Below are 26,978 nucleotides of genomic sequence, written 5' to 3' on the forward strand. Positions count from 1 at the left end.
ATGTAAATTGCTTTAGTTCAGTTTTCATTGAGGATAAATTTGTTTTGAATATCTGTTATGACAATTACATACAGCTAAATTTTCAACCCTAATGCATTTTTAATAACTTCCTTCAGCAGCTAGTGATTTGAATTTCAAATTTATTTCTATCAAGAAGTAAAAAAGAAAGTATATACGATTTTACAGCAGTTTTATATAAAAATTGATTTATGCAGCAAGATCTCTCTCACAGTAAACATATCAAATGTCTAAATGAGACCATTAATACTCATAAGCTTTGTAATATGTATGTTCCAGATAGAGCACAGCACAAAGTCGGCAAAGAAATAATTGTGCCATTAGCTTATTTTTCAGAAATCCTTCACTTAGATTGGAAATATTTCACTCATTTGATCTTTTTCTTGATTTATTAATATTGAGCACCAGAGCAGATAACTGGCTAACCACAACTTTATATTTAAACATTAAAAAAATAGAACAATTGGGGAAATTCATACTAGTCTTATTTCTTAAGTCCATCTTGAAAATGAGGAATTCCCCCCCTCCCCCCAATTCTGGAGATCCAATATTTGGACTGACCATTAATTGCCCAAGAGAAAATAAAGTTGAAAATACACCAATCTTTCTCATGAAAAGGTCTTCCTTTATTTACCTGACCATCAGAGAGAACTATGAGAAATGTACAGCTTTACAAGTGTTCACTTCTAAAAAAAAAAAAGGGGGATTCATAATTCAACTAATGGAGAAAGCCCTGGGAAGTGATGGTTTAGTTTTTGATTTGTCAGGGGCAAGAGTATATTTCAGGATAAAAATATCATGAACATTTACGATTGCTCTTGTTTGACTTAATGACTGGTTGTCCAGACCTTGGAGAAATTAACACCCCCTGACCCCTGGGTTGGCGTTCTCTGTACCTCGCACTCCCACCCACCCTGTCATAGGGAGAGACAGCCCCAGGGGAAAGCGGGACACACACAGCCTCTAAAGTTTTGTCCTCTCTCTTCTTCAAACCCTTTGCAAATGTCAGTAGTTTCTATAATTTTCTTTTTGGTAAAATAAACAATTATCTCTTTAGAATTATTATTTTCACTTAGGGGTATATTTAAAGAGTCTTGATAATTACTATACATTTCATAAATTTGTTTAGTATTTCAACATTTATTCTAACAGTTTCTCACTTAAATGGCACTATTCATAATTTTCTATTATTCCTTGAATTAGCTGATTTCTTTTTCATTCTAGGGCCAATTTTTTGATTTGTAACTCTTGATAAACATACAATTGAAATACACGTGAAATATTCTGAATGTCGCCATACGGCTGGTACTAAAAGCCCATGTCTTTTAGAAGAAACAGTTTTATTTTGCACTAATCAGGCTTTCACAGAGAGGTGTTTATATACACCCACTTTATCATTAATTCGATTCAATAGATTTCCTGGACAATTCCACTACAACTGGTTATACTTCTAATTGTTTAATGAAATACCTACGTGGAAACCTCATAAGTACGTCAAAATCTAACCTACCAAGACCGACTTCTTTTCTTCACCACTGAAAACTCTCCTCACACGGTCCTGCGTCGAAGCACCACATGACTATTCGTATGTCACCCAGTCTTGAAAAGATATCAGTCTTAATCCTCCCTCTTTCATGTTTCCTATAGCCAATGAGTTACTTAGTCTTTTTAATTCTATTTGACAATACCTAGAAATATGACCCAAATCTATCTCCCTTCCATTCACTTTACCTTTCTCCATTCAGGACCTTGCTGTCTATTTTGGGAATGTGGGAATATTATAATATTCCGTTAACTCATTTTTCTGTACACAGTCTCTCCCTTATCCTATTCATGTGATGTGATGCCATGCAAATTATTTTTTTCTAAATATATACTTGAAGAATGAAAAACCATTTAAAACCCTTCACAACTTCTCTACTGCTTAAAGGTTCAAGACTACACTCCTGAGTAAGGTATTTATCGTTCGTCATAGGCCTCGGCCACTTCTTTAGAGCGTATCTTCCCCCACACTGGTCCTCCTTTCAGCATTTGTCAGGACCAGATTGCTCAAAATTTCTTCAACTCACCCTGCAGTGTAACTTTCAGGACACGAAATCCCGCTTTTTCCTCCTCGTTTAGTCATGCATTCCTCTCCATTATTTTGCTTTGTCAAAGCAGAGTCATCTTAAGAAGCCCTTGACCGTCACCTCCTTTGGAGAGTTCTAATTGCTGGAGGCAGAATGAACTGTTCCCTTATACTGTTATAACCGCACTGTGCATGTCACCGTATTTCATCATAGTTAGCCATTTACAAACATTATTTCCTCTGATTGCAAAATCTCCAAACTCTTAGCATAATAATAACTCTTAGCATTTCCTGACTGCTCCAAACACTCTTTAAAAAAGTTCATTTGTAATATCTTATTACGCCTCATAATAGTCCTAGGGAGGCGGGCAATTCTTGTCCCTATGGTGTGTCTGTATCTTCTTCATCTTCTGAGCCTCGGTGTCTGTCTTGCCACTAGACAGGAGTCTCCTGAAAGTCTATGTTATATTAAAATAGTATTTTATTTATTATATGGAATTGGATTGAATAGTAGTTTCCTAGTAAAGTCTCGGTAGCATAATGGCAGTTACTCTCAGAGGCAGGACACAGCCTGTCTGCTACTTACTTCACCCAGTGAAAGCAAATATGTCTGTTGAAAGTATTTCCTTTAATTTGAGCAAGGTTAGAATTGCTTAATGGTAATATAATTTTGATCCCAAGATGGAATCAATCACATTCGAGTGATGGAGACTGTCATTATAGAATAAGAGAAGAGATGATACAAGAGAATTTTAGTAACACTCCATGTACATTCTAAGAAAAAAAGATGCAAAAAATCATTGTCACAGAGCTAGCTGAGATTATAGGAAGAAGAAAAGTAGTGAAGTTGGCACAAATATTTTGGTTTGAATGCCTCATAAACATTTCAATTGAACATGTCCAAAGGCAATGCTTCTGATATTTACCTATAGCCTATACTAAAATAGCCAGGTAGAGGGATTAGGCAAAACTTACTAAAAAGAACCAAAATAAGAGAAGAGACCATTTACATACATTCTTGAAAACAACCCTTAATATTTTTTATTACTGATGAATCATGCCCACATTATTCTCTCATATCAGGATTGGTCAAATTTTACTGTCTTAGTTCATAATCATTGAAGAAAAAAAGTCCCTGAAAGAAAATTTAAATCACTAGGAAATGGAATTAGCCGCCCAAGTACTATGAAGAGTAAGTTGCAATAATACAAACATTAATCTTCACATGAGAAAGGTAAATTTCAGCCGTCACATACACTGATTCTAGTTATTAAAGTGCTTTAGGGAGCTTCCAGTTACAGTCTATGACATCAGGTTAGCTATTTATTAAAAGATTAACTCTTCCTATTCTGCATTCCTCTTCATCTTCGGTTGCTTAATTTTCAGATTGGAGATAGAAAGCTACATAGTCGTGCATAAAGTGTGCATGTGTTTTTGAAGTGTTAGTCATAGTTTTCTAGTATTAATTTTTATCCAACTAATTATATCTGCACTCATATTCTAGTCCTACTTTTTTGCTAAAATGAGTGATCTCTGGTTCTCTGAAAAACCAAACCCTATAATTACACACAGGCACCTTCGAATCATAATATTTTCCGTCTACTAGACCATTCCTATTGGCATACAGGTGTGTTAAAATATATATCGTATTTCAAAATAAACATACTTGCTACATATCTTGGCTCCGTTTTACAGCAAAACTCGAAATAAAATGCTTAAGTAGCTGTCTCCTCCTCACTTCTCATTCTTGCATAAGTCACTTCAAGAGAAATTAGTCCCCATATTTCACTGAACTTGCTCTTGACAAAACCACCAATGGCCTCCATGTTATAAATCCAGTGGTCCCTTCTCCGTCATGTTTTTCAGTCTCTCAAACTAGACATAGATGACCACTCGCTCAATTTTTTAACACAGTTTTCTCTTGGTTTCCAGTGATTCACTCCAATGTTATTCTTTTCATCTTGCTGCCTGCGTTACTCTGGTTTCTATCCTGGTTCCTCCACCTCAGCTAATCCTCTAAATGTTGGAGTGTTAATTACCTCCTTTTTCTTCATTCTCTCCCCAGGACGTTTTGTCCAGTGCTATGTAATAAACTACTACCATATCAATATACCAATGACAGCGAAATGAATCACTTAATCAATAACACTACCCCCACCCAAGACCACATTTGTTTGTCTAATTAACTACTTGTCATTGTTATTTGAATAGATATTTCAAAGTTAACACATACAAAGTGAAAGCGTGTGATTTTTACTCAAAGTCTGCCCTTCTCGTCATCTCCATCTTCATGAATTGCTCTCTGCTTATCTCTGCTGCTGAAGCCCAAACTCATGAATCACCCAGGAGCCTACTTTTCACTTACACCCAATATCCAGTGCCTAAGTACATCCTGTCAGTTTTCACAAAGCATACCCAAAATGGGTCCTTTGGCTCCTAATTCAATATTAATATCTTTGTTCAATTCACCATCACATCCAGCCTAGATTACTAATGGCTAGCATTCGCTCCATCTTGCCATATGCCAAGTAAGCAGTCACAGGCTTAGCTATAAAATTTCATTGTTAGTAACATCTAGTTATATTTAATCTCATTATACGTCTATCGTTCCACTTATTCTTTACAATAACTCTCTTTGACGGACATTATTATAATAATCTCTCAGAGGAGAAACATTAGGTACAAAGAGGTTAAACAGCTTATTGGATTTTTATAGTTTTAGCATTTACGTTTAGACTGATGATCTGTTTTCAGTTTATTTTGTGTATGGTGTGAAGGAAAATCCCTGTTCATTTATTTACATAGAGACCACCAGTTGTTCTGGCTTGGTTTGTTGGAAAGACTGTTTTTTTAATCTATTGTCTCATCTTAGTATCTTTCTCACATGCAATTGACCATACATGTGTGAGTTCATTTCCAACATCTCTATTCCCTTCCATTGATCTACATAGATATTTTCTTGCAAAATCATTTTATCATGATTTCTGTAACTTTATACATTATACAATATCTATATGGGATGAGGTTGTCAATATCTACACAAAAAGACTCCTGAAATTTTGATTATAATTATACTAAATATATATCAAATTGGGGCAAATTGACACCCAAACAATATTGAATCTGCTAAGAATATTTTATATCTCATCATTTATTTGTATCATCCTTCCTTAATTCTCTCAATTATGTTCCATAATTTTCAATGTAGAGGTTTTACATGTGCTTTGATAAATGTATTCAGAATTATTTGTTGACACTATTGCAAATTCAGTTCTTTCTAAAACTTTAATCTACCAAGTATTAACTGCTATTAAAAGTGCAATTAATTATAGACATATCATTCACAAAATTTGTTCATTAGTTCTAGGGCTTTTTTTGAAGATGAGCAAGGATTTTCAACAAACAATTATGTCACTGAGAATAGAAATGGTTCTTCCTTTTTCTTTTCAATGGGTTTAGTTAGACACATACACTTTTTAAAAAAATTATTAGTAAGGAAGTTCACTCTATTCTTAATTTTCTGAGAGTTTTAAATCATAAATGAATGTTGAATTTTGTCAAATGCCTTTTCTGTATCTATTTAAAGGATCCTATGATATATTTTCTCTTTTGTTCTACATTATCACATTGATTGATTTCCAAATGTTAAAACAACACAACCTTGAATTTCTATCATAAATGTCACCTGGTCATATGTTATCCTTTTAATATATTGTTGAATTCGATTAGCTTGTTAAGAAATTTAGGTTCGTAGGGATATTGGTCAGTCACTTTCTTTTAATGTCTTTGTCTAGTTTGTTTTTCACATAATACTGGTCTGATAGAGTTGAAAAGTCTTCCACCTTTTTCATTTTCCTTAAGTATTTATGTAGATTCTTTTTTCCCCTTAAATATGTTGAGGTATTCATGAGTAAACTAATATGGACCTAAACTTTTCTTGGTGAGAAGGATTTTAACTACACCTTCAATGTTTTTATTAGATCCAGTGTCATACTGAGTAGTTTCATTGACCTAAAAATTCTCTGCGCTCCCCCTATTTATCCTGCCTGCACCCCCTTACCTCTGGCAACCACTCTGTTTAATAAAAGGAGAAATCAGATCTGTATGTCACATAAAATAAATTCCACAAATTCATTCCACTAGTCAGGGTAGCTTACTCTACGTTATACCCAACGAGGAATAGGTATCTTTACTGAGCTTATTAAGACATTCTACCAACGAGCAACACTGTTTGACAATTCTGAGTCCTGATCATGACTCTTCCACAGTACTAGCAAATACGTAACTGTGTTTTGATGTTATCCTCAAAGATAACTTGAGGCAGCATATCTAGCATCATTGTAGGGTTATTTCTTACATACTTTTAATTCTTAATAAATTGGTATTTCATTCATAGAATTTCTGCCACATCTGTACACATCAGCATGTTTGATGTTGACCACTGTCTTACTAAGGCTGTAATCAGCAAATGCCATGTACGTTAAGTGTCATTAGCACTGCTAACTCCATCCTCAAAAGTTTTAGCTCCCAAATATTGCCGACAGTTGAAATCAAAGTAACAAATGTACAATTAACCTGAACAGACGGGAAATGCCCACTCAGCACCTTGGGAAATGATCTGGTTGAGTTATGAGTCATCTCATTTTGCAAAGCAGCAATAAAAATGAGTCTTTCATTTTGCAGAGGTACCACTGGCATTTACAGCAGATGATTAAGATAAAGGAGAAAAATAACTTTTGCATTTTATTGGAACAGAGACATTTTATCCTGGCCATGCATTTTTGCCTCTGCAGATTTCATCTATCAAAAGAAATGTCTCCACAAGTTGTTGCCAAGGGTCCAGTTATTCCCCAGCAATTCCAAAGACTGTTAACTTACCTTATGGAAATTTCTGAAATACGCTGCCTTTTCATCTGGAAATTTTTCTAGTCTTCTGGGTCCTTTACTAGAAGCCTTCTTGAAAACCAACCAGCATCGTCTGAAAATCTGAAAGGAAATAAAGGAATCTTATTATCTATCTTTTTACATGAGTTTAGTAGCATCAGGAATTTATCTATTTAATTAATCCATTGGGAATAAAATTTTTAAAATGCACTTTAAAGAAAATAACAGAGAATAGTATAATATAAAGCAGATAAAATGCTCTTAGCAATAGACCTTGTTCAGCACATAATAACCATTATGGATATTTGCATACACTATAAAAATCATTGCTTGTACCGATCTATTTTACAGTTTCAAACAATCCCCATGATTTTGAGAATTATGTTACATATAATATCAATAGACAAAACGGTTTAAATATTCCATTGAATACAAATGAGTTCCTGCTAATTTCACAATGGTTTAGATATTGTTAATCAATATACCTATTTATATTCATCAATACACAGCTGACAACAAAGGCGGGGAAAGCATCAAATTTACTCTCTTCCTAAAATTACTCTCTTCACAATATACCATGAAATCATTTTTGCATTGAATAAATCATTTCACTCGGTCTTTAATATACATTACACCTGCTTCCATTAAGATTTAGGGTATTTTATTGTAATGCCTAAGAATACAGTTTTTAAATCAGAACAATTTTATTTTCAGTGCTGGTTCTGCTATTCATTAAACGCCTTGTCTTGCAGAAGTTATTTTAACTTCTCTAAGACCTAACTTCTACATCTATAGATTAAGGTCAATACACCTCAGGAAGTTGAGGATTTAATAAGACAGTCAGCAGAATGCACCCAGTATATATGTTTGAAGTGTAGCCCACACACTCTTAACTGAAACTCTTGGGTTTTGGTAATGCTATGAATTGAATTCTGTCCTCCCAAAATCCATGTGCTGAATTCCTCACCCCCAAGTGATGGTGTTTCGAGCTGGGGCCTTTGGGAGATCAGTAGGGTTAGATGAGGTCATAAGGATGAGACTCTCAGGATGGGATTAGTGCCCTTAGAAGAAGAGACACCAGAGAACTTGTTCTCTCTCTCTGAGCTCTCACAAAAAAAGAGGTCATGTGAGCACACTGAGATGGTTGCCATCTGCAAATCAGGAGGGAGTCTCTCCTCATAACCTGGTCATCCTGGCACCTTGATCTTGGAATTCTAACCTCCAGAACTGTGAGAAAATCATTGTCTGTTGTTCAAGCATCCCCCCCCCCCCCGCCCAACCCCAGTCTATGGTATTTTGTTATAGCAGTCCAAGCTAAGACAGATATTTTTAGATTTTATTTTTATTGGCAGAAATGGTGGTGGTTGGTAGTTGAGGTAGTTGTAGTGGTAGCAAGACTGTGGACGTGAAAAATAGTTGCATGAATCTGAGTAGACATTTGAGAGATTGGAGGCAGATAAATAAAAAATATCATTTGCACAGTGGGATGTATTTATCTTTTGGCTATTTACTAATGGATTTTGAATCTCAGTTGAGGTGGGAAGACCCTCTTTGAATGGAATTGAGACTAACCCTGGTAGTATGGTTTCTGTTCTTTCCTAAGGAGGAATGCTTTTCCCTGCACCCTTTGCACTTTATTGCTTGTAGCTCAGAAACCATGTGCTGTCAAATGAAACCTTATAATACTCATGGAGGCACACAAAAACACATATTCACTGACTGCGATGCCCCATCTTGCATGATTGTAGTTATTTTCTATTAAGGCGTGAGTTAAACATGAGTCAGAACGTTTAAGTGTTTCCATTTAGGTACTCAGTATTGCTACAGAAAAAACCTGATAATGGATAATAAGGAAAAATAGATTTGGTATTTTAAATAGTATCTTATCCTTTGCTATTACATTAACAGAGGCAACTACATATAGATAAAACTGATTGTTAAAAGACTTGATGTAATAGACTGCTTACCAAGCTGAGGCCTTTCATTTATTATTTTCTTATTTTGAGATTATTTTAGATTTATAAAATATTTGCAAAAATGGTACAGAGAGTTCCCCTGAAAACTTTATCCAGATCCCCTTAATGTCACATCCTAAATAATCACGGTACAGTTTTCAAAACTAAGAATTAATCTTGGTAAAGTAATTTGATCTAAACTACAGATTCTATTCAGAAATCACCAGTTTTTTTCCACGCATGTCCTGTTTTGTTTTGGGATCCATTCCCAGATCAGCATTGTATTTACTTATCCTGGCTCCTTAGTCTCCTCTGATCTTTGATAGTTTCTCAACCTATCTGTTTTTTTTGTTGTTTTGTTTGTTTGTTTGTTTGTTTGTTTTTTGCTTTTCATGACCTTGACAGTTTTGAAGATTACTGGTATTGGTCAAGTATTGTGTACAATGTTTCTCCATTTCTGTTTGTTTCAGTTAAGCTATTTTGATATATCAAAAGTCTAATGATAATTTGTTGGGGAAAAATAATGTGAATTCATCATGGCTACAGAAAAGTTATATTCTGATCAGCTGCATCCTTGAATTTTTAAACTTAAAGTAATAAAATAATCATTTAATAAATGCAGAGGTTTTGTTGTGTGTGTGTGTTTTGTTTTTGGGGGCATAGTTTCTAAAAACATTTTTCTTTGTGCTAGGAGTACAATAATAAAACGGGCCTGGAAAAGAGAGTTTGGAAGTATCATTTTGTGTCAGTGCTGTCAAACTCAGCATGAGTCAGCACCCTTTACACTGGAAGAACAAAATCAGTGGAAGCATGAGGAGATCACCTCTCTGTGACTCTTCATTTAAAAGGGTTTTAACAGTATACTGTGTTCTGGGTTAGGCCCTGGATCTGGTGCTTTATATGAGTAGCCAGGAGAAATTTCAGAGATGAGCAGGAAAAATGACGGCTTCAGATCAGGAAATCAGTCCTCTGAGAAAAACAAAAAGGAATAGGTTTTATTTTGCTTGTAAATGAAAGATACAAATTCTTCGACAGCATGAAAGAGAACCATATGAATGAAATTAGGTACCTTATTTTTATTTTTGTTCCATGAGACAAAATACACAAATGTCCTTCATTAGCAGTATATGGGCGGAGACAGTGCAGTCTCTTCAAATAACTGCTTGGCTCTTCAAGGGCATCGAAAGATGCAGGTGAGCAGCCTATTGGGCTGGTTCGCAGCAGAATTATTGCTTCCAAGAAGATTCACCTTCTCCCACAGTTTCTCTTGGAGGATGACACGCCTGCCTGTTCATCACTGTTGAGATGCTGTTTCCCTCTCTCCTGGGGAAATAACTGATTTTACCTTCTCAGAGTTATGTTCTCCACATGCCAGTTGTCTCCTCAAACAGGATCCTGGGTACCCTTCAGATTTTCCTTCTAGAAAATTCCATGTTGTTGCCAAAATTCCAGAAATCCCCAGGATCCCCAGCTGCTCCCCAGCTTTTGTTTTCTACTGCATTAGCCCGCAGAGCAGCTTGCCATAACTACACACCCTCTTTATTGCTTCCCATTTTCCTTTAGATCCAGTCCTTTTCCTTAGTGCTTTCTCCTTTCCAACATGATGTTACACAAAGGACATACTCTGCCCATTTAAGACTCACTGTGAAGTAGATGGCAGATTTCTTGGCTTTAGTTCATAACCATAATTACATTATTTAGCTAAGACCTATTCACAAGCTTTAACTTCACCAAATGTCACATTTAATGGGCCTGTTCTATCACCAGCTAGTGACCTAATGAACCCTGTACTTCTAAAGGATTTTGGTGAGGAACTTGGAAGAATTTCTGATGACAGGAGTTGTCATACCTGAAGCTTCCATTGCACTGAAGGGAGTCATAGAAACTTCATCTCTAGAGATTTTAAGGGATACAGAAGAAAGTGGCGTATCTGGGTCGGCTTATGTTTATGTTCCCTTCTGAAAGATACTATACTATATAAATGATAATTTGGGGTGTAGGATTCAATTATTTATTTATGATGGTGTATCAGATGAACATATCCAGACAACAAATAGATAAACAAATAAGCAAAGCCCATCCAGGAATAGTTATTGCAGGCTTATGCTCTGAGGAATTTCAGTATTTTGTCCTGGGTCTTCGTCTTCTCACAAAATATAGATGGTCCTATTGAAAGACACACTTTGCTTTTATAAAAAGTAGTTAATATACATAACTCTATATGCATCTATCTCTGTATAAACACTCACCTATTTAAATATAAATTGCAGGACCAAAAGATTAAAAAAAAATGTCTTTTTTTTCTCATTGGAATATAACTTAAAGTTCATGTTTATGAGAAAATTCTCACCAACTTTGTAACTCACAAGCTTTGCATCATTCACCAATGTTTAATGCAAAATATAGATACTGCTATCCATTAACATTAGAAAAATGCTTTAAGAGCAGTATGTCTATCTCAATTTTTCTCATTTCATGTAGTTGGAAAGACCAAAATGAATGTGTTAGTGTTTTCTGATTCTATTATCTTGCTTTCTCTTTATCCAGAAAAACAATTTTGAAATTCCTAAGGGACAGATAATGATGCCAAAATTGGCACCCGTGGCAATATTTGAGGAGGCCAAGAGTTTTTGCTTTTTTTTTGACCTGAACACAGATAGTTGTCTCGATTGCATTTTTCTACCATGCCATCAATAAAATACAGGGAGAGAATACACATATGGTTTAGAGTCACAGCCAGAAATGAAATGCTTCCCAGCAGCAGTAAGTTTTCAGTTGAGAGTGTGAAACTGTCATCATTATCATGAGAATGAAAACTAGTTGAAGAGTAGACCTGCTGAGAAGTACCCCAAGAAGCAGCAATTTTTAGAAACAATCACAGCACTGGAAGGGTACTTACAATTTCGCTCTTCCACCTCCTTGCTTCCAGAGAGCCCCACACAGACATGATAGGAAACAAAAAGTCCTTTCGCTTTGCTCAAGATGTTCAGGAAAGAACGATGTCTTTTGGGGTTTAGTTTCTCTAAGTGAGAATATTCTTTGGCTCTATATCAACATGTTATTTGAAATTCATGGTGTTTTATTTTCATCAGTCAGTTGTAGAGGTGGAACTGAATAATCAGTGAAAACTGTATTCCCCTGTAGAACCGGTTCATTTTTATGGGCCCAATTAGCATAGAGTTCAATCATCTAAAGACGCAATTCCTGAAGTTTCAGGATCACAACTTCCAGCTGCCATTTTGACCAGCAAGTAAATCGAACCTCAAAATACTTCCTCTTTAGTTGACTCCTCCTCCTCCTGGATTTCTTATTTCCTCCATTTGGTAACCATATTTTCAGTCACACAGAATCAAATCTTGGCATTGCCATTGATTTTTTTCTTCCTTTACCTAAACTATCTTAAAATCTATGGGCAAAACCCCAAAAGGAGATGCCCCTGTGATACGGTGAGAATGGCTTGCAATGAGGAAAAAAACAAAAAAAAAGGACATCTAGGAAAGAAGTGAAGATTAAAAATAAAAATGGCAGAGAACCTTAAAAATCAAAGACTGTTTTCATTTGGTGCAGTGGAAAATGGGAGTCAATGACTGGTTTTATAAGATAGTGATATTATGCAAATAAAATTTAAAGAATATTAAATCAGTAGCAGAGTTAATAATGACCATGAACATATAAAAATGTAATTACTACAGTCGGACCAAAAGAGAGAGAATACAATTCAATCAATGTTGAAGACAGTGGAGAGAGAGAAAAAGAGAGAGAAAGAGAGAGACCCAAGATGAAAAACATTATGGAAAAAATTCAGACTTTCACAACAAACTCAATATGAGTGAATGAGAAAGATGAATTAAAGATAGATCTAAGTTTTTGCATCTATGTAACCAAGTGAATGATGGCATTTATGCAATTGTCAGAAACTTTAAGAAATGAGAAGTTTAATTTTAGGTATATTGAGTTGGATATGACACTTAAACATTTGCATAACCAAAACTGCTCTTGAGAAAGTTATAAACTGCAGCCTTCCTGTAAAGTGGATGCTTTCTAGTCTAGCTCTTAGAATAAATTCTTACTATTAAACGTGTCCTCCTTGTAGACACATTATCTTACTTCAGTGTCTTGATGTAAATTTGCATACTCACCCAATGTTGACTCTTCCTGCTATCAACAATTAGTGCTTTTTTGTTGCCTCTTTAAAACTATAAAGTTTAATACACTTAAAATACCAAATCAGCAAACAGATTCCCATGACTTTTTTCAAATTTGTATATCAACTTGGCTTACGTGTACATATCTTCTGAATTATCCTGAATGAAATGTTTAAAACTAAAACAGGATTATTCAATGCCTCTAATAATCCATTGCTCTTTAAATGTAATGATGATATTCAGATGTTGGTTTCACCTGGGGTACTTACACTATCTTTTCAACTGATGTGAGGTTTCTGGTTACTTGATTTATTTCAATGGACCGTAAAGAGTTGCTGTACTTGGTGATGAATTTAAGGAATTACTAAAATGTCAATTGTAAGGAAAGTTTGTAATGATCTAAAAGAAATTTCAGAGCTTGTAAGGTCAGTAGTCACCACGAAATAATTAAACTCTTTTGGATATATACTGCACACCACATAATACCTTAATGTGCATCCTTCCAATCAAAGACTTTATATGTCCACTTTATTTTCATACCTTCATAAGCAATATTTATTAGTTTTTATATTTTAAATTTCACATTAATAGTATAAAAGATCATGAAGAAAACACTAAGAAACCTAATTTTCACATCCAATTATATGATTGAGCTTCCCCATGTTGATATATAAGTTATATTTGTTTCTTTTCCTTCTTGCTTGTTGATTTGTAGGAATTTTAAAATGTCATTTAATTTTAATTCCTTTATCAGGCAGATGTGTTGGAAATACCATTCTCCTCTATTGTAGCTTGACTTTTCACTTTTTTGTAATTTAATTTTCCATGCAGAAGTTTTTAATTTTAACATAGTCAAATATGTCAATTATTTCCTATGTGGCTGTACACTTCTGACACATTCTATTTATCAACAGAGATGCATAATCCACTTACCTTTAGGTGGTTAGTGATATAACTGAACTTTTCACCATCTCATTTTCTATTTTATTCTTTTTAATATACTTATCTTATTCTTTTTCTAGTTCGTGATTGGTTAATAAAATTTCTACATTGCCTTCCCTTTTTCCCTCAGCAGCCATTGAAACTATTTCATCCCACTACATTAAAAAACACCCATTTAGTTGCCATAATACAGTTAATCATCCATGTAAAACATCCCTCCCTTTCATTTTTCCCTACAAAAATCGAATGGAATCTCACTTTAGAAACACTGCTCTAGTAACCTCCCAGCTGATCTCCTGCCTTCACACTTGTTTTACTCTAATCCAACCTAACTGTTGCCATATTCTATGTCCTAAAGCACAGCCCTGGTAACTCTTCTGACCAAGTTACAAATGAACAAAGAACAACAAATGCCTCACCATTACCCATCGCTTATTAAAGAAATTCTGAAGCTTGCCATTAAAGAACTTTCATGAACTAATCCCAAAGTGTCATGAAACAAGTTACTTCGCCCATTAAATCCTCACCTAGAACTGCATTTCTCTGTCTTCCTTCAAACCCACCCCTTCTCCTTTGTTTTCTGTTGAGCTAATCACAGAGAAATACATCCTACATCTCTAGAAGACAGTCCTTATTCTCAAGAATTGGAAATCAGCCAGTGAAAAATTACTCATTTATTCTGATACACTGAAAACTTCAGCAGAGTTGCAACATTTCATGTCTGAAAACTCAAGTGATGGGAGAGACGAAAAAAGACGACTGAAAGGAGTGAGAAGAGACAGGGTTTGAAACCTACTTTCCTCCTTCTAAAACCAGGGACCTAAGGGTAACACTGGGTTTGCTTGTGATGAAACCAGGGAAGAACTCTGTAAATCCATGTGTTTAGTTACAAATAAATTCTTGCCCCCAAAAAGACTGTTTTAAAAATATGTTTTGGACAAGCTTTGTAACTTTTCATTTTAAGGACATAAATCTTATACAGTAAATAAGTGATGTTTAAAACAAAAAACAAAAACAAAACAAAACAAAAAAACAAGCTTCAATGAAAACATCCAGATCTAAACTAAGTGGCCTTTGAAAGCATAGGTGCCTTAAAGCCTGAGGAATGAATCCACCTCAGTCCCTGAGAGAAGCTTCCTTCCTCAGAGAATGAAGATATGAAAGCTCAGGACTTCGAAAGCCCAGGAAAAAATAGCTTGAAGGATGACTGATTTCAAGTGTATGAAGCTACCTTGGAAGGAAACATTAAGCAGGAGTTTTTACTCAGAAAGGTAGTTAATTTCTTTGCAAACTGTATGCAGTGCTTCTTATCTACTGCACACTTTTATTTCTATCATTTTCTCTAATTTAATTTTGCCTGCCAGGTAAAAATTGCACTGGTGCAGTGGTCAGGCATCTACACAGTCCATGAAGTGAAGTTGAATGATATTGAATGTCGACTATAATTATATATAGAATCACAGGATGTGGAGTACAGCATCGGAAATATAGTTAATGGTATAGTAACAGCTATATACGATGTCAGGGGGGCAATAGGTGGGGGGTTATCATGTTGTGAGGGGTGTATATGTCTATTATATTGCTTTGCTAATATTGAAATATTAATATATTAATAACTATTATTATTATTAATATTGTTTCCCCACTGTTCTAAGGACTATACAAATATTAACATAGTTTAAACCACACCAAAACCCAATGAGGTAAACAATATAATTATTATGGCTTACAGAAAGGGGCAGTCAGGCAGAAAAGTTAAGTAACTTACTCAAAGTTTGGTATAATACTGTAGTAGTATCGTTATAGTTTGCTAACTGGGCTTCCTACCTCTGCTTTCTCTCTACTGCAAAGTGTTCTGTACATCACCATCAAAATAATCACCCTAATGTTTTCTCCATCCCCTGGCACCATTGACGGGTTCTGCTTGCTTATCAGGCATAAGCCTAGCATACAAAGCCTTCCACACAATATCTACCTTAGCTTTCCCACATATGTCCTACTTCTTTTATTCAAACTAAGCCCTCTAGGAACTCACAACTCCCCAGCACAAACAAACGAATCATATGCTAGGCGGGACAGCGTGAGATTCCATCGTGTTACTTAGAATGGAACACAATTTAAAACTTATGCATTGCTTGTTATTTCTGGAATTTTCCATTTAATATTTTTGCACCTTGGTTGACCGTTAGTAACTGAAACCATGAAAAGCCAAGCCAAACTGTGAATAGGGGGTAATACTCTACGTATACATTGTGAAATGAAACCACAGTCCAGCTAACTAATACATCTGTCAGATCACATAGCTATCGTTTTCTCCTTTTTGTTTTTCTTTGTGTTGTTTTGAGAACACTTAAAATATACTCTCAGCAAATTTCAAGTATACAATACAGTATTGTTAACTATAGTCACCACATTATACATTCAACATTTTCTTTGTGCTTTCCAGATGTTCTGCCATCTGGTCAACCTGATTCATTTTTTCTATCAATATAATACTTAGTTTTCAAGGAAGGAAACTTAGGACAGATCAAGTTTGCCTGCTCATGATAATGCCTCCAGTCTCCCCTTTTTTATGGCTTATATGTCACAAACATGTACAAAAATATAACAATGTTTTCAATCTTTTTGGGTAATGCACATTATTTATGCACAGGTCACAGCCAAAAGCCACCTTCTTGATCCAAGTCTTACATGTTCTGTCAATGTAAACGGCATCAATTCCTCTATCATATGCAAGTAAATATATCTACTTAAAAATTATTCAAGAGCATGAGAGAAAATTAAAGTAGGTTGCAATTTTAGTGGCTTAACTTATAATTCAAGTTGCATAATAAATTAATGCTGACAATATGCAAAGCATGCTTAAAACAGGGAAAAAACTCATACTTGTCTTCAAGGGGCAAACAGTTTGGGGAAACAGAGCAAAAATAAATATAATATTGGGTCAGTTAATAAAAGTGTAATGATATATATGTGCTAACAGGATAAAAATACACACTCTTTTCTCCCCTCCTCCTTCCACCACTGAAATGAGTCCCCAAACCAACATTATACTTAAAAAAAAACACACATTATTTTTGGTAATCAGGATTATAATAAAGATTCCCTTTAGCAGTATGACAATTGACATGTTAGCAGAAATTTTAACCACTGCAATTAAAAAAGAGAAATTAGAGATAGAAATATTAGAAGGTAACAGCTAAAACAATCTGTAGATGAAATAACTATATTTGGGAAACTTCATAGAATCAACTGCTACCTATTATAGAGCATAAGAGAATTATTTTCACTAAGGTAAAAGTTTATAAAATTATCAGGAATCCAAAATCTTAAATAGAACAAACAACAATCATTTGTAAAGTAGAATAGAAAGCTCCATTTACAATAGCCACAGAAATGTTAATAAAAAGTCTAGAAATGCACTGAAAAGAAAGGCTAAGACCCACACACACACACAAAAAAAAATTACAAAACCTTTCTGGAGAACATGAATCATGATTTAATGCAAAGAGACACTGTGCTTGTGGTAGAAGATAAATAATCCTATATTAGTTCAGATTTTTAATGCAATAAAACTTAAATTACTCTTTCATAACTAGATACATTATTTAACTTATGGTAAAACAGCGAATAGCCAAAGAACCTCAGAAAAATAAGAACATAGTGGGGGAGACCTAAAAGGTATTAAAACATATGATAATGCTCCAATCATTAAAACAGTGTGGTAATGGCACCTGAATAATCAGATCAATAGAACAGAATAGAAATTTTGAAAAGAGTATACCAAAGATAATGAACACTTTTAGTTTGAAAAAAAATGTATCAAATTTACACACATATGACTTTGACTCATAATTTCCACATTTAAAATTTATACCATAGATACATCTGCATTCATAACAATGTCATATGCATGAGTTATCTATTGCAGGATTGTTGACAATAGCAAAATATTAAAAATAACACCAATACCCATTAATAAGGAAATTGTTAAATAAAGTATGGCACACATACACAATGAAATAAGAGTTTCCTATGTATGGATGTGGAAATGGCTCTAGGATATGTTTACATGTGAAAAAAAAAGGCACACATATATGGCTTTTGTATAAGAAAGACAAAAACTAAAAATACATAGCCATGCTTTCTTGGATCTGCATAAAGAAAAACTAGAACTATAAAAAAGAACTTTATAAATTGGTTTTCACTACAGGATTGGGGAACTCATACACTCAATTTATGAGTTATGTGCCAGTAATATTCCTTACCAGACAAGTATATGCCTGTCTGGTAAGGAATGTTAAAATATGATCAACAAGTGTTTAATGTTTCACAGAGATGTATTTTTGGCTTTTAAAAGAAAATGTATATGGACTGCCATCTGAAGACTCCATGCTCGTCTTTTTGAATGGTGATCTTGGGTGGTGGGGTGCAGAGTAGTTTGATGAAGAAGAAAAGCCTGAGGCCAGGATGTCCCTTAGTTGACTTTACTTCTAATAACAGCTGATACTCATGAAACAATTTCTATGTGTCAAGCACTTTGTCATTTAATCCTCACATCAATAGGTACTCCTAGTATTTCCATTTTATAGATGAAGCAACTGAGCTCAGAGAAACGGTCTTCTAGCCTAAGCGGACCACAATAGCATTCTGCACGGGACATGGGGAGAGGATGGATAGGGGAAGAAGAAAGGGGCAAGGTTGACATCTAAAGGGAAATGGGGAAAAGGGATTCTGAGGGAGATAATCAGAAAGGCAACAGGAGTTCAGTAGAGAATGAAGGATCCCAGCCTATAAAGGATGGTGTAGTAGAAGAGAAGGAAATCATCTAACGTGCTTATTTTAACTATTCTAATTGGGGAAAATAAAAGGAAGGCTTAAAAGAAATGATACTAAAAATTAGATGCTGGGTCCACAGTGGGCACTGCTGTAATCTAAATGTATAGGCCTTGCTAAAAGACTTAGCTTTCTCCTCACTCTTCATATTTATCTTCCATGTCGTTTCTCATATGACAAAAAAAAATTCTGTTTGCAAAATGCATTTTCCTGACCAAGATGATACATGGGAAAAGAGCCTATTTACCTAGTATTTCAATAAAATAATGATAGCCCGGTAACTTCTACAGTACTTTTCATATGTCACAATCATAAAACATCAAATTGAACATGACAGTTTTATTTTAAAATCTCTGCTTAGGTACAAGTCCTTTTAAAAAATCCTTCAATCATTCCTCTAGAAAAAAAATAACAATACTCAAAGCTTTCTAAGGAGCTTATTTTTACTCAAAGCCGTATCGCCAGTATATCTTGGACATGTTGGCGTGTACTGTCAATTTCTTTTAAGAGACACTGTTATAAAAGTCATATAAAAGCAGAGAGAGTTCCTCTGTAAAAGAGATTTTATCGGGATCTTAGACAGGTAATATTGATATCTCTGAAATATGTTTGCCAGATAGAAGTCATAAATTGTTTCTTGTTCAAAAGCATAAGATCAAAACAGAAGTAGAAGTTTGCATATTTGTGTAAAATTTACATACTCTTCTAGACATAAAGGAATGACCCAGCTCTTTTCAATACATGCTACTCATAGTAAATACTCAATAATTACTTGAGTTTATAGATTCCTAAATGTAACTCAATTAGTTCAACCAATATTCACAGAGCACTTAATAATATAGGGAACTGTGCTAGGCTTTGGGGAATATGATAATAAATACATCCTGACTTGAACGACCTTGGAGTCTAATGGAGGCAGACCAACATGTAAGAATAATTTCAAATCACTCAAGAAAGTGCCAAGACAGTAATATTCTGCAGGTGGAATGAGACAAAGAGGGGCCCATGACAGCCTGGGGAGGAAAGGCTGAAGGAAGGAAAAGAGATTAGAGTGAGATTCAGTTAACCAGGCAATATTGGAGGCAGAAAGCAGAAGTCCAACATTCAAAAGACTTTTATAAGTGAATCATCAAAGTGAATCACCTGTATGAATCACTTTATTAGTCATTATTTGAATATAATTTAAATAGTTCTTTCTTGTATGTCAATGTGTATATTTTGTCTGCATGACAATTATGATGAATTAATTTAAGATTTATTAAACTGATCCCTTGTTCATTCAATCACTAGCCAGTGATATTGGAAAACCTTTTGAGCCTCTTGGACTTTCAGATTCTCTCCTGTAAAATGAGGGAGTTGAACTAAATAACAATTAAAAGTCCTTTTAAAACAAAAAATATTGTGATATGCTGTGGATATATTAATACATCTACATTAATAGGCTTAAAATTAATTAAATTTTATTGTTCAATTTAATAAATCAGAATATGATGTGATAATTCTTTGTAAAAATAATGACATTTATACTAATTATAAAAATTTCAAACATGATAAAATTGTAAAGAAGACAGAAAAGGCTTCACCAAATGGGAATAACTATAATTGTTAAAATAACCAAGGTCCTATAAAAATTCTTTGGTCATGTTCATGGTAAATACATGGATATTCAGAGTTAATTTTATAAAAATGAGATATATTTAATAAAACTATATTTAAATAGAGCAAAATATTCATTTTACTTTTTCATTTTAACTATATATATATATGTATTTAGCAGTTTGTATTTCATTAGTCATATTTTTACATATCAAATTCTATGGTATTTATCTTGCATTCTGCTCATAATTGACTAAATTATCTACAGATCAATGGATTCAATGCTCACCAAATCCTTTTGCCATAGATTCTTTCTTCCTGAGGTTCCCATACCCATACGTGTTTCAATGGTCCTGCCTTTATAGTCAAGTTATTTGTTCCAAGAAGAATCTGTAGGTATATTCCTTGAGTTCTTACGTCCTTGAATATGGCCATGTGTCATTATATCCATTGCCTATTTGACTGGATTAATTTATTTGTAAATCCTTGATTCTGTGAGACCGTGTGCTAATTATGTGGTCTTTGGAGTTGGTCCTTTCCTTATGTCATCTCCATTTAATTTTTGGCAGGATTTTGCATTTCATTATTATTTTTCAATAATTCTTTCTAGGTGTTATGTTTAAGATTTTTCATATTTAGGAAGATGTGCCTATTTCCTTGACATTTGGACAATAATTTGGCCAAATACAAGACTTTTTGGATAAGATTTCCTATTACTCAGAACTTTGTAGGTATTGATATATTATTTTCTGGACTCAAAAGTTCCATAAGAAAATTTGAGGCTTATCTGAAGGATCCCATTCTAAGTCATTTTCTTTTTGGCTTGGAATTCTGAAGAACTCTAAATATTTATTTTTAATATAGCCTAAGAAAAAGTAGAAACATTATATTTAATAGTAACAAAATATAGAAGTAATCCCCTTAAAATCAGGAACATGATAATAACAAAACACAGAAGTAATCCCCTTAAAATTGGGAATATATATATATATATATATATATATATATATATATATATATGGACATTTTCATCATACATACACATACACACACATATTATACATATGAAATTCTTAGAAAGTTCATTAATCAAGAAAAAAAAATAAAAACTACATAAGGGTTAGAAAAATGTAAGAGAACCCAAAACTGTCATTATTTATGGAAATTATATTGCCTACCTTAAAAAAAAAACAAGTGAATCCACATCAAATTATTAGAATTATAGAAATTTCAGCAAGTTAGCCAACAATAAAATCAATGTACAGTAATAAATTGCTTTCCAATTCACCAGCAACAAAGATGTAGAAAATATTAAGATGAAAAGATAAGTTTTACAATGGCACTGAAAATATAAAACAGGATGAAATCTAAGAAACGTGATTAAGACTATCACGGAGAAAATAATCTAACTTTGTTGAAAGATAAAAGTCCTAAGGAAATGAAGAACTATATGAGCAATTTAATTCATATTGATTCTCCTTACACTAATCTATAAAAGTAATTCCAACCAAAACCCATACATGCTACTTTGCTTAATTTTGGAAATCTAAGATCATGGCAGATACTACAGAAGGATGAGGTAAAACTTTTTCCCTTTATGATATGAAGACTTCTTAATGGAGGTATAATGATTGATACAGTGGGGTATTGATGCAGGGATAGATAAAGGGGCAGGTGGGGATATTCTGGAGCTCCTAAACTCGCACACAGATATATTGAATACTGATGCATTACAGAGCTGGAATTTACAACAATGGGGTGAAAGACTAGTCAATAAACAGCACTGGGAAAATTGGTTATTCACCTGGGAAAAAAGTATTATTCCAATGTCTCACCATATACATGATCAGTCTCTGTAGATAAATATTGTAAAAGTCAAAAGCAGCACAAAAATTTTTAGAAGCAAATATAGAAAAATAAATTTAGTACAGTAGGCTTGAGAGGCATTGTTTTGACTGTACATCAAATATACAGGACAGAGGTAATGCCTGTTAAATATAACTATATTGAGTGCAAAATGCTATTGGTTAAAATATATCATTCCTGGAGATGATATTTGAAACACATTAGAGATGATGATGAAACGTGGATATTTTGAGTGAAAGCCAGTAGTAAATCAATACATACGAAGGCACACACAAAGGGTGTTTCACTGTGCAGATAAAAATTTTTTCTTAGGCTTGTTGGTTGGAGAATATATAAACATTGATTTTATTATTTTTTAAATCTTTGAACAGTTCAAATATTGCATAATGAAGATTTTTAAGAGAGAAAATTTAAAAATTCGTCATTTCACATCAGTATATTCCTTCATTCTAATTCTTGCTAACTCTCAAGCTTGGGAAAACAAAAGTATTATTGCTTATAAGATATGAGAGTTTCTTTCTCTGTAATAAGAATCAGAAAGAGCTATGACTGTGAAAATTTATTGTTCTAGTGGGATAGTTTTAATGCGCTAAAGATTAGTTGATTAGTTGAGGTAAAATTCAATGCATTTCACTCAAAATTTACAACATATAGCCACTGTACAGCAACAAATCCCTGTTAGGTTGAATTTGAGCCTGGGTTGAAGCATGTACCAAGAATACAAAGAATAAGGACCACAGTTAGGAGAATGAGAGAAGAATGCAGTGACTAAGGCAAAATGCGGATGAACTGAGGTCCAATATCACAGACGTTACTGAAGCAGAGCACAGAACCATAAACACAGATTGGCAGTGGCGAGGTCAGTGTTCAAAACTCTTAAGTACCTTGTGAGAATCTCATCTTTCATTTACATATTCGCAATTTTGTATTCACATTTATCTAATTGGTAGCCATGACAATTGCTTTAGGCAGATGATAATTTAGGGCATGGCCTCCCCACACTATGGACTGACCTGATCACACCACATAAGCATATTCATACTCTCACTTTTCAGGAAATATATATTAATAGGATTCATTTTGAATAGACTTTTATATTAATTATATTCAAATTAGAAATGATTCTGTCTGGTTTTTACTTATTATGATGAAAGTATCAGGTGTTTGTCTGTAAATGTCATGTATCTAATGAGATCATCTGAATCCTACTTTTAATTTCACAGATGACAAAATGGAGACTATAATTTCGCTGAAATCACTGGGACTTCTTAATTAAATATTTAAGATTAGAACTCAGTTCTGGTGATCCTGGCCTAGTATGTCTCCACTATTTCATATTCCCATTAAAAAGTGAGACAGTTATATCATGTTTTATACAAGTTGCATTTTTGATTAGTCAATTTTATTATAAATAAAATGTCACACTTAAATGATGAACATTTAATGACAATCATGCAGAAAGGAAAAGTTATATACTTAAAATATATACAATAATATATTGGAGTCACAGTTTAGATTGTATACCTTTAAACAAAGACATATACAAATCAACTGAAAGATTAAACACAATAATAATATTAACATTTTGGAACAAATAAACAAAATTATGCAATTTTTCTTGTATCATTCAGAAGACAATCATCCACTATGTCAAATTTATTTGATGTCAAGCCTACTGTTAGAACTGAGGAAAGAAAAAGGTGCCTTCAGCCTGTAGGGAAACATTATATTTCATAACAAGCTCACTTCTTCAACACTGTCTCTAAACTATAATAAAATATCACATCAATGCTGAATGTTTCATTTATAAAACACCAATCTACCAATTTAGAACACACACCATTAGCCTCTGCACATTGTAATTGCTCCATGTTAAGAGCAGAAATGAAGAAATATACACATTAAGATCTTTAAATTAAAGGTTTAAGTATGTTAGATAAGCTGTGTGGGAATTATTAGGAATTCTCCGATTAAAAATAGCTGCTGGTATCTTGAATATACTCTGGAAGTCAGGGTGATTTAACATTTACAAAAAAGCCAAAGGAAGAGCTGCTTCCTGCAGCTAAGTGTCTCCCACAGCCGTGTTGGGAACCGAGGACAGGTTAGTGTGACATAACCACGCTGTCCTTGGATTTTGCTGCTGGTTACCATAAACTAGCCTAGCAGAGGAGTGTCAGCACTTAAAGCTGTCAGCATCTGAAAATTCGGTTAGCCCTTTTGTGTAATTACAATCTGACAACTCTGAATTCATGTAGAATATTAAGCATCGTATTTTCTGCTCGTTATAGAGAAATGTAATTTTGGAGAATTGACAGCTAGAGCACAAAGACGCCTGGGTTATAAAATGCTACTAGGAGCAATAGGACTCGTAGGTGAGTTATTTACTCCCACAAACTCAGTTCTGCTAAATCCAGGTGTAAGAGAAGGGTGAGTCATCTGACTACAGTCAGGATAAGTTTTCTTGTCTGAATAATGAGGTAAAGAGGTAAGATGGAGGCATAAATATTGGAAAGAAGGAAGGAAGGAAGGAAGGAAGGGAGGGAGGGAGGGAGGGAGGGAGGGAGGGAGGGAGGGAGGCAGACATATTTTTAAGTAAATAAATTGATTGATTTATATTAAAATATACAAGCATTTATTGCAAACCAACTAGATGCAAGACACTGGATTTCAAAGAATGGATACATAAGGTTTGGCTCTATGCAGATCAGCTAAACTAATTATAAAATAATATAACTGCTGTAATTTAGATTTACACAGAAAGATATAAAACCATAAAGAATGTGCATTTTGTTCAACTGCTTTTCTTTTCAATATTTTATCTTAAGTAACTGTAGAACTAAGATCTTAAATGATAACTCTCTTTAGAATAATATACCACATTTCATATATCCACTCTATCAAAGTACAAAAACCAATAATTTAAGAATTATAAAAAGAAAGATAATTACCTTGATTTTCAAACCAAGGGACAAATAATTGAAAGAGGAATATAAGCAGTTTATAAGGATCTACACTTACAAAATGTAGAATTCCTTATATTGTAACTTAAGTTTAAGTCCTTAATTTTTCTACCAGATATTGAAAACAAAATAATGATTTTGTGCATATGGAATGTATTCTAACACACACTTCTCATACTAATCATTTAAATAAAACAATTACTAAAGTTCCTTTCCTGCAGTTGTCAGGTGAGTGATTATATTTGCATAATATGAATCGATTCCATCTTTATAATCTAATGTGACATAATGCCTAGCACCTTATTTTTATTTAATTTGACTGAATAGAAAAATCTGTTGACATAGTGTTAGACATGCCTTATTCTGTATTATAGAAGACACGACAAGCCACACTAAAACAATTTTTTAGAGGATAACAAGGACACAACTGGAATGGTTGAAAAAGAAGGAAAATTTTCAGAACTGATTTTGAGTTAAGATTGGAATTATGTTAGTAATGAGCAATATTTTATATATATATATATATATATATATATATATATATTCATTTAAACATATGCAGTTTACAATTTAAAATAAATATGAAGCAGTCTCCAAATAATGTAGAGGACTGAGTGTTTTGTTTCAGTTTCAATCCTTTTTATCTGAAGGAGGATAAAATATTGGGTCAACATAACTGAACATGTGATATCTTTTTTTTAAAGAGCATAGCTGTACTTTCATTTCTCCTTATTTCTTTTAGAGTATCAAAAATGTCACCACCTTTCAAAATGACTGTCTGTGTTTGTTTGGTCCCAAAAGAACAGACTTTGAAATTGATGGTTTTTCATAAGGCTGTTGGCGGAGAAAACAATGCACACATTTATGAATATTTAACCACCACTGATATTTGAGTTTTAAAAGCACATTTATTTCCATAAATATCTTAAAGCTATTGAATACTCTTAAAAAATATTATCTAACTTGTTAAGAAAATTATTACCTAATGTATTCAATGAGAGTTTTGAATGGTTAAATATATTCTGACTAAAATTGACAGGAAAATTTTATTTTCACTTTTTAAAATGAGAAAATACCCTTTCTTTGGTTAACATATATAGCATATATGGTTTCATGCAGAACCATAAAAGTATTTCTGTGTAGACTAGAAATGATACTAACAACGCTGCCAGTATGTCTGATAAACGTGCTTCTTCCCCAAGGCAATGGCTGTAAAACTGGGACGGGACCAGAGCTCTTTGTTCAAACAGAAGAGAGGGCTCTCAAGTATTACCAAATTTTAATCGAAATCTATGAGATGCCCATTTAAAAGGAACACCCAAATGTTCTCAACGTAGTGGCTATATTTTATTGAGAATGGAAATGCTATGGCCAGAGTGAAGAAAAGTGGGGAAAACAAGATTCAGATGGGTGACATCCAGGGGCTTAAATGATAAAATGGTAGAGGAATCTCAAAAGGACTGAGAATAACATTGGGAAGAGAGAGCACAGACTGAGAACAAAAGAATCTGTATGTGCTGGATGTTATGAGGTGGAGTCGATATTGAAAACATATATGATAGAAATGAAATCAGGAGTGGGAGAAATACTACAGTCACCTTGATGAGAAATTATATCGTCTTCAATCAGTGCGGAAAGTGACTAGAACAAGCTGAGAGAAAATAAAATTCTATAATGCTCTCCATTTCTATTAATATTTCACCATAAA

At 33.8% G+C, this 26,978-nt stretch overlaps 1 protein-coding gene across 1 annotated transcript in view; it reads right to left on the reverse strand.

Moving 5' to 3' along the window:
* DOK6 (docking protein 6) overlaps window positions 1-26,978 on the reverse strand; it is a 272,321-nt gene that overhangs the window by 182,957 nt on the left and 62,386 nt on the right. The window contains exon 2 of the mRNA XM_019729346.2: window positions 6,965-7,072. Coding sequence (XP_019584905.1) covers window positions 6,965-7,072 — 108 coding nt within the window. The remainder of the gene's footprint in view (window positions 1-6,964; window positions 7,073-26,978) is intronic.

Source organism: Rhinolophus sinicus, linkage group LG09 (assembly GCF_036562045.2).
Source record: "Rhinolophus sinicus isolate RSC01 linkage group LG09, ASM3656204v1, whole genome shotgun sequence".
Lineage (NCBI taxonomy): Eukaryota > Metazoa > Chordata > Mammalia > Chiroptera > Rhinolophidae > Rhinolophus > Rhinolophus sinicus.